Genomic DNA, 12,998 nt, shown 5'->3' with positions numbered 1-12,998 from the left:
GGGTGTACTAAAAATGAGTGATGCCAAATCAGTATGGTGGGGGAAGAGGATTGGGGATTTTTTCATTTCTACCTAATTGATTTTCTTGTATAAGAGTAGTCTTACGCAGCTATAGAAATACATTTTGAATGTTTTTTCAGTTTTGGAAATACTGTCTAAGCATTACATTTTATTTTATCTTAGGAACCTTAGATGTTCAAAAGAAATAATAATGTGAATTAAGTATTGGTTTTTTTTCTTCTGTACCATTTTCAACAATGGGATCTTTTTCTTCTGTTCGCAGCTAATGTCTCGAATTTCACTGGATCATCCACATCATACTTTGTTTATTATATTAGCTTTGGCTAATGCTAACAAAGATGAACTCCTCACAAAACCAGATGCAATAAGAAGAAATAAGTTAATTAAAAATGCACCAAAAGAAATCTCCCAGCTTGATGTGGTGACTACAAAAACTTCTACTAATCACATTCAGTCTTTTAACTTTGTTAAAAAATGAAAAAAACCCAAAACATGTAAAGGGGTATTTTAGTATAGAGCTCATTAGCAGATTTTTGTTAAGAAGCAGTAGGAGGGAAACAGTTCTCCTAATAATTAAAAGCCCCCTTTTGTGCATACATAGGTAATTATTATTGAAAAAAATCATTACAGGGTTAAACAAAATACAGTTAACATTTTGTGCCACAAATAGCCCTGATTATTGCAGACTCTTGTGATAAAAGTCCCTGATGTGTCATTCTGTAAAAGAAATTTTAGATGCAAGAAAGACTTGAGTGGCTTTATTGTTGCAAGTGCATACTGAATTGGGTATTTTTTCTGCTTTGACTGGTAATGTGTTCCATGAATTTCCAAGCAATTTGCCTTGTGCAGAGTATCTTTTGGTCCTTGATGTGTTAAAAGCCATGCTGATAGGTAATACTTAACTGTTAATGCTGTTTTTGCTTAATTTCTGTTTAAACTGTCTTTGGAATCATCCCACATCTAAAGTATTGCCCCTTCTTTCCCCCATCATTGTAGGCCTGATATGGCTGGTTGTCATTGTCCTCTTACCCAATACATTTTTTCACCACGTTTTTATGTGGCTTTTTTTTTTTGTCCTTCTCTCACACCTGTTGTTGTTTTGTGATCCCCCCATAATAGTGGGATTATGCTACACTAAGTCTGTCAGAGTCAGGCAGAGGAAGAATACATGGGCAGGTTTCTGTCTTTTGCAAACGAGATTTTTTTCTTCTGCTGGGATGAAATAAGAGAAGCAGGCAGATGGTGGAAGAATGTCTAAAAACCTGTCTGTCCTAATTTCTGAAGTATTTTTGCATGCTTTTTTTCACTTTTCCTGGTCAGATTTGTTCCCCCTCCATCCCCAGGAATATTTTACATTACTTATTATCTCTGATTGGACAGCGCAGAATTTTTTTCTTATAATTATTTCAGGTCATGTCACAAAGGGCTGCCCATTGCTACAGTTTGCTCTGTTTTCATAGGACATATCTCAATTGTACTTAAATTGACTGCATGTTATGATGCATTTTTAATATTAAAATGTGTAGTTTACTAGATCTGATGTTTGTATTCCATTGGGCTTTTTAGGACAGAATGGAAGCTGCTAGCACTATAATGAATATTGTAAGGAAAAGAAGAGCTCCTATGGTTAGAGACATTGAAGCACTTTGTGATGCTTACATCACATTAGCAAATTTAGATTCTACTCCATGGAAATCTCAAAGAAGTAAGTCTTGGGAAAACTAGTTTTTGTTTTAATAACGAAGATAGGTTTTATTTTCTCAGATTAAAAAGTGTATTTCTAAATACTGATATTTAATTTAAAGAGGTACTAGCATTGTGTCCTGTTTTTGACAGATGCAGAATATAGTCTGAATTAAAAGTCATAGTAATTACTTGCACTGTAGGGCTCAGATTCTTTGTATGAAACTCCAGAAATCACCAGTTGTCCTGTGGTCATCTTCATCGGCTCAATAAAAGTATGCAGTGAGGGTTTGGGTCTCAAAAGTAATGTAAGCTGGGTTTTGTCAATTCAGGTGTGTTTTTATAGCTCTGAATTTAAAAATATTATTCCCTCTTAATTACAGAAGGAATAAGTATTCCAGGTGACCAGCCAATTATTAAACTGAAGAACTTGGAGGATGTTCCTGTTCCTACCATGGAAATTAAGGTGACTGAAGTTGAAAAAATATACACTATAATACTATCATCATAGAATCATCTTCAAGCTTTTGTAATGGCAGTCATCTCTTCATCCAATTTCCACAGCTTTTGCAGGTCCACCTGTGGGGATACTTTCATGTGGGAGGTGCAGGGTGAGATGGTTTCCTTAGAAGACCTTGATCCCAAGTGTTATGTGTGCTGCATAGTTGTTTATTGTACAAAGACAGCTTTGCCACTGTTACCTCTGAGTAGTCTCTCATTATCAAAAGGTGGTATCATAGTGAACTACCTAACTCACACAGGGGATTTGGGAGTGAATCTCCTATGTTATAGGTGCTAGCTTAGAGTTTGAGGGAGGCACTGAATGTCACAAAAGGTGTGAGAATCAATAGGTGTGCCTCTTCCGCTATTCCTGTGCTTTTACTGTTCAGTAATGGGGAATGATCCATTCTTATTGGCATAAGCAGTTAACTGGATGGATGTACACGCACTCACCTTCTGATACCGCACACTCCACCTGGGAAACTGCACAGTTTCAGGAGTTGCTTTTGGGCCAGCATCTAAATTTAAATGTTGCAAAGCCATGAATTCCTCATGGTGAAATCCCTCAGGCTACGTCTATAAAGCTGAATAAGTCAAGGGAATGCTTTAAGGTGTTTGACTTCAGAGGCTAGAAGTTGGTACCCATGTTTGTAGGGCTCCAGTTGTAGGGCCACAGGCTCCTTTATACAACTGGATTGTTCTTTCCTTTGCCTTTCTTCTCCTTCAGTACAGACTGACTGAAATGGCTGCGGTCTCTGATGTAGCCTCCCGGAGCAGCGTTTCCTTACAGGTGGCTGAGTAGGGCTGCTCTGGGGCATGAGGATGCAGGAGGTGGCTGAGGTACAGATCCTGTACCCTGCAGAAGGTTTGGGACTGTAGATTGGATCCATTTGCAGCCTAGTCTAAGCCTAATGCTCCCCTGCCATATGGGAGCAGTTTCTTGGGACAGTGCTAGCTGGGACAGGCTACCATTGTGTCACACGTTGTTTAGTGGAAGTCTGCAGCACCGTGTCCCCTCTGCCATTGAGGCAAACAAGGAGAAATAAAAAAAATCCTTTGCTCAGCATATTTTCATAGCCTTTGTGGTATTATCCTTGTAGGTGATGGAGTGCTCATATTAGTATTTAGCATATAGTCTGCTAATGAGGTTTGCAAACAACTTATTACTGCTTTGTCTGCGTGAAATTGAGGTAATATTTACATTCATTTTAACTGTATTTTTAATTTCAGGTGGATCCCACAGGACAATATGAAAATTTGGTCACAATAAGTTCTTTCAGGCAAGAATTTCGTTTAGCAGGAGGCATGAATCTGCCTAAAATAATTGATTGTGTAGGATCAGATGGTAAAGAAAGGAGGCAGCTGGTTAAGGTGGGTTCTGTCAGTTGTAATGGCGTATCACAGACTTGGCATGCTGGAATTTTTTTTTTTAAGTTCTCCTGTCAGTTTTCTCATGTATCATTTCTGTACCATGAGCAGACTTTTCACACTTCACTGTCAGTTTTCTCAGTTGAGGGATGCTTTAATAAATGAAATTACAAAGTATTAATAATGAATATAATATAAATAATAAGTAATTATATTAAATATGTTTGTCATTATTTTTCAGCAGTGCATGTAATTAATATCCAGTAGCGTACCTGACAACTACCAGATTTGCCTGGTCATGTCTCAGCTGGTGACATGAAGTGTAGTGTAAATAAAAAACATCAACATACTGTGTTAAACACCTCCTTTCTTCTTGCCATATAAAAATGTATTTGCAATTCAGAAACAATCAAAAGCATGCACATAGAAGTAAAAATCTCTAAAAAATTTTTTTCTCCTTAGACTCAGCTGATTTCATTCTCTCTTTGAGTGCAAACATTGGGCAGTTGGTGGGGGAATTCTGTTTTGCTGCTAAGTATGGGTTAGTTTCAAAAGCTTTAAAGAGAAGCATGAAGCACTAGATCTGCATCCAGCAATCAGAACTGCAGTGCCAACTGATGGTGCTTCACCTGTGTGTTGGGTTGCTAAATAATGGTGAATGAAACACCTGTTTTTAAAAAGAGAACCATAAGACTTGTAGGCTGATTGAAACCTGAATCAAATAACATCTGTCAAAAAAAAAAGGGGAAAGGTGATAATTTAAGTTAGTGATGGTTCTGTTTAAGCAGCTGAGCACTAATAGAAAACCAAATACAGAGAAAAAACAACTGTTAATTACATTTTATTGCAAGTGATTATTGTGGAAAAGTAACTTGTGTTTTGTGTGATTTTTTAAAATAATATTTTTACCTGCTGAGCAAGACATGGATGCTGAGAAGTGTTTTTTAACTGCTTTTTCTGTTTATGCTGAAGGGGCGTGATGACCTGAGACAAGATGCTGTCATGCAACAAGTTTTCCAGATGTGCAATACATTGCTCCAGCAAAACACTGAAACACGAAAGAGGAAATTAAATATCCGAAGATACAAGGTAGCCCTGAACATCTGTGGCAGCAGAGGAATAAAGCATAATTCCCCCTTCTCCTCTTTTTAAACCAAAAGCAATATGAAAGTATTTTTATTTATGTACTATTAAAATAGTTACTGCATCTTAAGGTATGGAATAAACAATATATTTATTACAATTTAATTTCTTCAAATCATTAAAATAATTTTCTTGATGCCCAGTATATATTTAAATACTCTTCAAAGATTTCCTTATATGAACTTCTAATTGAAAAGAAATTAGGTAATAAACTGTTATTAAATTGTAAGTTGCTAGTCATTAAACTTGACCATACAAGTTTGTTTATGAATTCTCATTAATCTGCCCTGTGATATACTTTAATTAATAATTAATTCTAGTCTTGCAGTATTCCTTACAGTTTAATTCAGAAGTGCCATCTAGGGTCTTTCATGAAGAATTTGAACAGATTTTTTTTTGACTTTGGAATAAGATTCCAAATCATACTGGAATTGGAATTGGAAATAAGAATTGCAATAAATTCTTATTTTGGATGCAGGAAATGTATTTAAACAGGAGCTTTTCCTTCCTCCTTCTCTTTTATGTACTTGGGATTATAATAATTGCTGTGAAGGTGACCTCTGGATAAGTACTTTTGAAGTATAAGCTCTTGTCTTTGACAAATGAGAAATGTGCACTCTGGAATCTCTAAAGGTCCTTATCTGAATTGCTAGCATGGTTTTAAGAATTCTCAGCTGGAGTTAAAGTCTCATTTTTTCAGTAATTTTCAAGAAAGACTCAGGTTTCTATGTGTGTAAAAATGAGTGACAGCAAGGAAAAATAGAATGGGTGTTGCATTAGGAGATAAAGAGACTTTCATAAGAAAAGAAAATTGAAGGAAACAGGCAGTTTAGCCTGTTTTAATGATTGTCAGCACAGACATTAGGTTGTGCTGACATGTCTAGTGGAAGGTTCTCTGGGCCAGGAAAAAAATTGCAATTATTAGGTAGAAGAAATTTGAGTGGATTTTTATATATGTGTATGTGTGTATTTAAAAGAGATATTGTGGTCAGCTGCATGGTTTGGCCTCCTTTGTCTTTTTAAACAAACACAAATGTGCACCCATGCTCTGTAGGGTGTGTATTCATAGTTCAGTGTGTATAACCCTCCCCCAGATACAACCTCCCCTCTGTTGTTTTGCTTTTCCAGGTGGTTCCCCTCTCCCAGAGAAGCGGAGTTCTGGAGTGGTGCTCAGGAACAACTCCCATCGGAGAGTTCCTTGTGAATGCCGAAGAAGGAGCTCACAAGAGATACAGGCCAAAGGATTACTCCAGTAATCAGTGTCATAAGATTATGCTGGTGAGTCCAAATAACTTTAAACCCCCACCCAAAAAAAGCTGACTCATAATATTTACTGGGGGTGGGGATGGGAGTGAATTTACAGATAACTGTGTACTGTACTTTTGGTGTATCTAATAATGACTATGCCCAGTGGCATGGAGTGAATAAATACTTACAGACTTTCAGTTCAGTTCCACAGATCACCTCACCATAAGTTTACAAAATTGCAGACAAATATACTTGTTACTTTATATGGTTGTGCAAGAGTCTATTTCCTTTCCAATTGCTTTAATAGTAACAAGATAAAAGAATATTTAATTTGGCTTTGTAGAGTTTTTTGCATGGGAATGAGTGAGAACGACTTTCTCACAGTGACATGAGGCCACCAGAGATATCAGAACAGATGCAAAGAAAGGAAGTGTCTCCCACCAAGATCCATTTACCTGCACATGCCTATAAAATACAGGCACCTGCTGTGTCAGGGAAATAGGAGTGGTTTTTCCCATGGTGTTTAGCCCCTGAGTTGTGTATAAAAATAAAATCATTTAGTAAGACAGTGTCCTTTTCCTGAACCAGTTTGGGGAGGGGCTGCTTTAGTTTGTTTCCTGGAGGGACCCTATTTGGAGTTCTGTCCCGGATTTGCCCTAAACCAAGACAGAAAGATAGTTAGGTACATTAATAATTGCTGCAAAAACAGACAATAATTCTTAGCTCATGAAGAGAAAGAAGTGAGAACAGCGTTTGATAGAGGGGAGGTGGGTAGAAAAAAAGGAAGAGGTAATTTCTTTCTGAAGCAGTTAGTCATGAGTAGAACATTTCTTATGTGTTTAAAGGATGCCCAAAAGAAACATTCTGATGAGAAATACAGAATCTTCATGGAAGTCTGTGAGCATTTTCAACCTGTGTTCCGGTATTTTTGCATGGAGAAATTCCTGGACCCAGCTGTGTGGTTTGAAAAACGATTGGCGTACACTCGCAGCGTGGCTACATCTTCTATAGGTATTGGATTATTTAGTGGCTTTTTAGGTTACACAACCAAAGAGTTTATACAATTTCAGACATAGTGGCTGTCCTGTTTTTGTCACATGTCAGAAAAGGCATAGTAGGGGGCAAAAGAGGTCAGCAAGAACATCAGCATTATTTTTGTAATTAAGATTTATGATTTGTTCCTCCACACCACTATTTTTGCTTCAGAAGGAAGACTGAAATTCTTTGTTTATATAGTGATTTGTTTTCTTAGATTCTGGTAGTTTTGTTTTTTTTTTTTACCTGACTTTATTTCTGTTGTTTTGGTTTAACATTTATTCATTTCACATATAACCTCTGATGCTTTAGCTGAATTGAAAAGCTTGGTCTTTTACTGCCTTAGTACTGGCATTATTATCCATGGCTGAAATGGTTATTTAAGCTCTGGGATATTGCCTTTGATTTTCCTGTTATAATAAAGAAAAAGAAGTACTTAAATGTAAATACTGTGGATTTTTTTTTGCTGACTCAGTTCTGTACTGAGTCTCTGGAAGACATTTGTTAGTAGATTGTATACGTTGCAGTAGATCCCATTTTAGAAGGTAACATGTTTGCTCACTCCTTTTTACTGAAAAAAAAAAAAGTAAATCTGCAGTTTAGTACAATTCAGATGAAAGATTTCTCTAGGAAATACTACTGCTGTCCATGTCCATAGGCTAATAAAAAACAATAACAGGTTTAAATTGCAGTGAGGGAAATGTAGTTTGGAGTTTTTCTACATTTAAGGACAGTAAAACATTGAAATATACTTGCATGAAAGATCTTATAATTTGGATCACTGGAGATTTCTAAAACTGACTTAGACAAAAGTTGTTTTGTTGGGGGGGTTATTAATGATAAAACCTGGTTTTATTATGCACTTGCTTTTAATTGTTTTTAAAGCTGCAATATTATTTGATAAACTTTGATCCACAGCTAGAAATGGGGAAGAAATCTGTGGAGTAGATAAAAGAATGCACATCTGTATGAGAATAGCCTTTTTGCAATTCCATTCAGTCAACATTTTCTTTTTGGATTTCTGGAATGGCATTTGCTCTTTCCTTGGGCAATATCTATATATAGGTGAAGAAATAGTCTCACTTTTAATTTTTTTCCACCTGTTACAATTACACCAATAATATTTTTTAGACTTTCTGTGGTTTTTATGACATAGTTTCAGCGCTTACATTTTTGTTTCAGTTGGCTACATTCTTGGACTTGGAGACAGACATGTTCAGAATATCTTGATAGATGAACAAACAGCAGAACTGGTGCATATAGATCTGGGTAAGGAGGACAGCAAGAGAACCTTAATTCTTCTTTACTTTAATTTTTTTTAAAAAGCTTTTATTATCCTTTCATTTAGGGGTTGCTTTTGAGCAAGGCAAAATCCTTCCCACACCAGAGACTGTTCCATTTAGGTTAACCAGGGACATTGTGGATGGAATGGGTATCACCGGTGTGGAGGGGGTCTTCAGAAGGTGAGTGCTCCTGTATTGCACAGGGATGAGGAGGCAGCAGAGTACTTCCAGCATTTTTATTGTTACATATCAAATAGTTCTGATGCTTGAGAGGGGACTCAGATTTCTGCTGGTAACACCCAAACCTAAATGCTGACCTTGAACTCCTGTGCTCATATTTAGCTGCAAGTTCATTGTTGCTCAGTGTTTCATATTGTTCACTTACTAATGAGTTATTGTCACCCTCTTGTGGAATTCAGGGAGGGCTCAGTGGTTCCAAAAGCTCCACAGCTAACTGTTGATTCAGAATGTGTTTTTTCCCTTCAGAACTGTATTTCTTTCAGAACTATACTATATATTTGGAGCTGTTAAATGTCTTTAAACCAATTTGTTTTGACTTGTAATTTCTGTTTAATTTTATGTAAGTAGTTTGAAGTATTTTTCCACTTTTGGATCATCTCTTTTATATTACTTTGCAAGTGCAAAATATAAATCCCATAATAGATCTGAACTGCAAAACAGAAGAATCCCAAACAAGCTGAGTTTCTGTCAACCTCTATCCTTCTGTGAAGGCTCCAAGGGATTCCTAAAAAGCAGGACCTTTCTCTCATTCCAGACTTTGAAGATGTTCATGAAGTAATACTTGCAACTCCCAAATTTCACATCTTTACAAAAGTACATAGTGTAGGTGTTGTCTTTCTAAGGCAACAATTAGGGTTAATGAGTAGTTCCTAGTACACCTTTGTCCTGTGAAGGAGCAGTCACTGCCACTTGTAGTCTAAAGATGATGCTGTCAAACTCACAGTTCGGTTTTACTTCTGAAACCATGATACAGAAAAACATAAATTGTTGGGCTCCAGCTGAAGTAAATAAGAATATCAAAGGCACTGGTGCAGATGCTGTTTCTGCCGCATCCAGCCTGATTTGTACTTACCAGTACAGGTGTAGGTGGTAAGCAGGTCCTTGGCTGTGAGTGTGTTCAGTTAACTGGGGTGTGTGTGTTCTCATCCTGAGGGAGACAGGATGCCCAATCCCCCTTTCACAGGAGTACCTGTCCTGTAGGATAGCTTGGCATTCCTTCCAGGAGCTTAGTTTGCTTAGCTTGCTGTATCAAAAGTCATTGAGATTTCAGAAGTTGCTTATAGTCTGGCTACTGGATCTGCTGGATCATTTCATGGAAAACAACCCTACCAAGATTCTTCAATGTGTTCCAGAGCACCCCTGGCACATTGTCTCATCCAGCCAATCAGTTCTGCCATCGTGGCACAGCCTAACAGGCAGTGTTAACTCACTGGTTAATTCTGCATATTAAAATATTTCAGACAGTGAAACAGATCATCCCTTTCCACAGAAAAATAATAATCAGTGAACTACACAGTCTTCTCTTGGTTTTACATGTCTAAATTTATCTTTTTTTTTTCCCAAGTTAAAATACCAGAGGTTATTCCTATATTAGAAATTAAACTTTGAGTACAAATATCCATTATTTAAATTACAAAAATACCATTTCATTTTACCAAGTACCTAAAATACTGTAAAAAACTTTCTAGATGCTGTGAGAAAACAATGGCTGTTATGAGGAATTCTCAAGAAGCCTTACTGACTATTGTAGAGGTGAGCATTTTTTTCATTCTTTTGGACAGTAACCTGACAGAATGTCTTTAGTTCCTTGTTTTTGTCTTTGTATGCATCACTGCACCAAATAGTCTTTTAGGGTGTTTTGTACTGAAATAGAACATAGTGGTATGGGTTGGATTTATTAATTCATGTAATCTTTGATAAAGTTATGACCAGTTATAACCCATTTTCTGTGGGAACTGTTTCCTTCAGGCAGTCCTTCAGGGCACTTCTCCCTCTTCAATATCTACATGCATCTAGCCATAATTCAACATTCCCAGCTGGAGTAATACTGATTGAATTAAATCCTCTTTGCATAAGTCACAAAGAAGAGAATGAAACTGATTTTTGAAAGCAGGTTATACTGTGCATTAAAAGCTAATGATTCTCTTTAGTGCCTAGCAGTGTATTAAAAAATTACCTATTCACTGCTGAGGTGGGACTGATGGCAGAACTTTGTGAAGTATGAACAACACAAATACCTGCAAGTGATCAGAGGCAGCTTTGTTGTTGGATCATTTACTAAGCAATTTAGCCCAATTCTATTGATTAAAAAAAAAAATAAAAGAAAACCAAAATGAAACACTCACCCTCCTAATATTGTGTGAGCATTTCCAACAATGCTAGGGCACTGAACTAGCTGTAATTAACAGTTGAAATTATAAAGAAGTTTATTTACTGTGTAGGTGCTGCTCTATGATCCTCTTTTCGACTGGACCATGAACCCCTTGAAAGCTTTATATTTGCAGCAGAGGCCAGAGGATGAGGCTGACATGAGCTCTACACTTGGTACTGATCCACAAGAACCTAAAAGAAAAGCCAGGTGCAAGATGTTTTTCTTACCCTCCTCCTGCTGTGCTGTTGCCTTGCTTTATGGTTTTCTCACTGGATGTTGTTCATGATGTTCAGAATCCGTAACTAGAACACCTGTTTTTCTTTTTTTATTCTGCCAGCAGCGATGACCAGAGTTTTAACAAGGTGGCTGAGCGTGTTCTGATGAGACTGCAGGAGAAGCTGAAAGGTGTTGAGGAGGGAACAGTGCTCAGTGTGGGAGGCCAGGTGAACCTGCTCATACAACAGGCCATGGACCCTAAAAATCTGAGCCGTCTCTTTCCCGGATGGAAACCCTGGGTGTGACTTGGAAGGATCCAGCATGCTTTTAGAAGAAACCTGTTTGTTTGCACCGAGTGTTTTAACATTTCAAACTGGTATTTCACAAAATTTATATCAGGAGCAACCATGATGCCTTATAGATATTAGCATTTGGTGGATGGTTTGGGGTTTTTTTTTCAATAACCTGTTACTGAGAAACATTTTTTGTTCTGCTTAGGTTCATCCTACAGTCTAAAACCACCAAGCACTGCTTTGATGTTCCTTGTGACCCACAAGGACTTTGCTTGGGCAGACTTGATGTGTTGTGTTCTTAAAACACAAGATTCATCACTGTTGTGTATCTGCTAAAATCCTGGGCTTTTGTATCTGATAGTGGTAACATGACTGTGTGGAATGGATGATCCAAAATCCAGGACTCATGATGTAACTAGCTAAACTACATTTCCAAAAGTGGGGGTTATACTTTAATTCCACAGTGAAAGAAAACACCAGAGAACCTGATGTGTAATGAATCAAGGGGTTTTTGGGGTTGGGTTAATGGGGTTAGTTAAATAGACACTTCTGTATATAGATGACAACTTTAGGTAAAGTATAATATGGCTGCTTTTTTTTTCCTGTTGTAAATTAATTATGCTGGTACTTTATTTTTATATTATTCTAATAGTATAAAACAATAAATATTTGGCTTTTTCTGCACTGACTTACTTGGCAATATTGACTATACAATTAAATGGTATGAATGAAATTGGCAATATATTGACTATACAATGAAACTCAGCATATTGGAAATGCCTGTAAAGCAAACAGTCACTGTATCTGCAATGAATACCTCTCAGAAACATTGAAGTTGTATTCCAAGCACAAAAATCTCATTCTGAGTGCACATGGTTTTACAGAAGACATTGCTTCTTCTTAAGAGTAAGAAATTGGGTAGTCAGTGAATATGGACAACCAGAGAATCCAAATAATGGTCAAACTTGTATAGTTAATAAATCTTCCCAAATCATCTTTATATTTAAAATATGAATAAAGGTTGGTGAACCCTTACATTGTCCTAGTTTACATTTCATGCATCTTTTACAGCAGTGTAAACGAAGAGCTCCTGTTCCAATCAGCCTTTAATGGTTTTTTTTTAATACAGTGTCCCCACAACATGTATACTGTGTCTTTATTTTATAAGATGTTGTCTGCATGGCAAAATGAGTCTTTTGTAGTATGTTTTCATGCAGCTGACCTAAATTTCTGTTGATCCTTGCAATCAAAAGCTCATCCTTGCTTTTTTTGTGGGGAGGAAATACTGTCAGGGGTACAGTGATCTGTTTGTTCTCTGAAAATTAAAGTAACTGACAGAGCACATGCTCTTTATGTGAAATTTAAAGGACACTTAGGAAAGGGAGAAATGTCCTATCAAGCAGTGGCAAAAAAACTTTAAAGTATTTTTCTTCACCACAGACTCTCCTGGGGTGATCTGTAATGTTACTGTATTCCATATCTATCAACTGAAAAATTGTTACTGTCTCTTATTAATCATTGTAGTATTTTTGTGCATTATATCCTCAGTAAAGAAAAGGAGAGTAGATCCTGCTTTTATGTGATTTTTTTTTTCTATCTAAATACAGATCTTTTAGATTCTCATCAAAGTTGTCAACACTTCCATACAAAACCCAGCTTTGCCTCCACGTACTTTCCCCAAATGACCTGTGGTAGAGAGCCTTTGAGGTTTCCCATAGAGAGAGATTCTGATTCCTGGAAGACCAAATGTTTAGCTATAGGTGTTTCTCAAGCCACCACAGAGAAAATGATGGCTTTGGAAACTCTGTCCAAAAA

At 36.9% G+C, this 12,998-nt stretch overlaps 1 protein-coding gene across 2 annotated transcripts in view; it reads left to right on the top strand.

Moving 5' to 3' along the window:
- Positions 1–12,715, top strand: part of ATM (ATM serine/threonine kinase) — a 55,031-nt gene extending 42,316 nt beyond the window's left edge. Inside the window, exons 52-63 of one of the 2 annotated variants that reach the window (XM_014251456.2) lie at positions 284–442; positions 1,588–1,726; positions 2,088–2,170; positions 3,436–3,576; positions 4,546–4,662; positions 5,845–5,994; positions 6,810–6,975; positions 8,182–8,268; positions 8,348–8,462; positions 9,992–10,055; positions 10,745–10,881; positions 11,015–12,715. In XM_014251456.2, coding sequence (XP_014106931.2) covers positions 284–442; positions 1,588–1,726; positions 2,088–2,170; positions 3,436–3,576; positions 4,546–4,662; positions 5,845–5,994; positions 6,810–6,975; positions 8,182–8,268; positions 8,348–8,462; positions 9,992–10,055; positions 10,745–10,881; positions 11,015–11,195 — 1,539 coding nt within the window. In that variant the 3' untranslated portion in view covers positions 11,196–12,715. Of the gene's footprint in view, positions 1–283; positions 443–1,587; positions 1,727–2,087; positions 2,171–3,435; positions 3,577–4,545; positions 4,663–5,844; positions 5,995–6,809; positions 6,976–8,181; positions 8,269–8,347; positions 8,463–9,991; positions 10,056–10,744; positions 10,882–11,011 lie in introns of both variants that reach the window. The other variant, XM_014251450.2, reaches the window with a different exon arrangement.
- The last annotated feature ends 283 nt before the right edge of the window (positions 12,716–12,998 follow it).

The sequence above is a fragment of the Pseudopodoces humilis genome, chromosome 2 (assembly GCF_049639895.1).
Source record: "Pseudopodoces humilis isolate 2021_Gansu_Grassland_sample_001 chromosome 2, ASM4963989v1, whole genome shotgun sequence".
NCBI classification, from domain to species: domain Eukaryota; kingdom Metazoa; phylum Chordata; class Aves; order Passeriformes; family Paridae; genus Pseudopodoces; species Pseudopodoces humilis.
The sequence above is the reverse complement of the archived record's forward strand: the minus strand, read 5'-3'. Positions and strand labels throughout refer to the sequence as shown.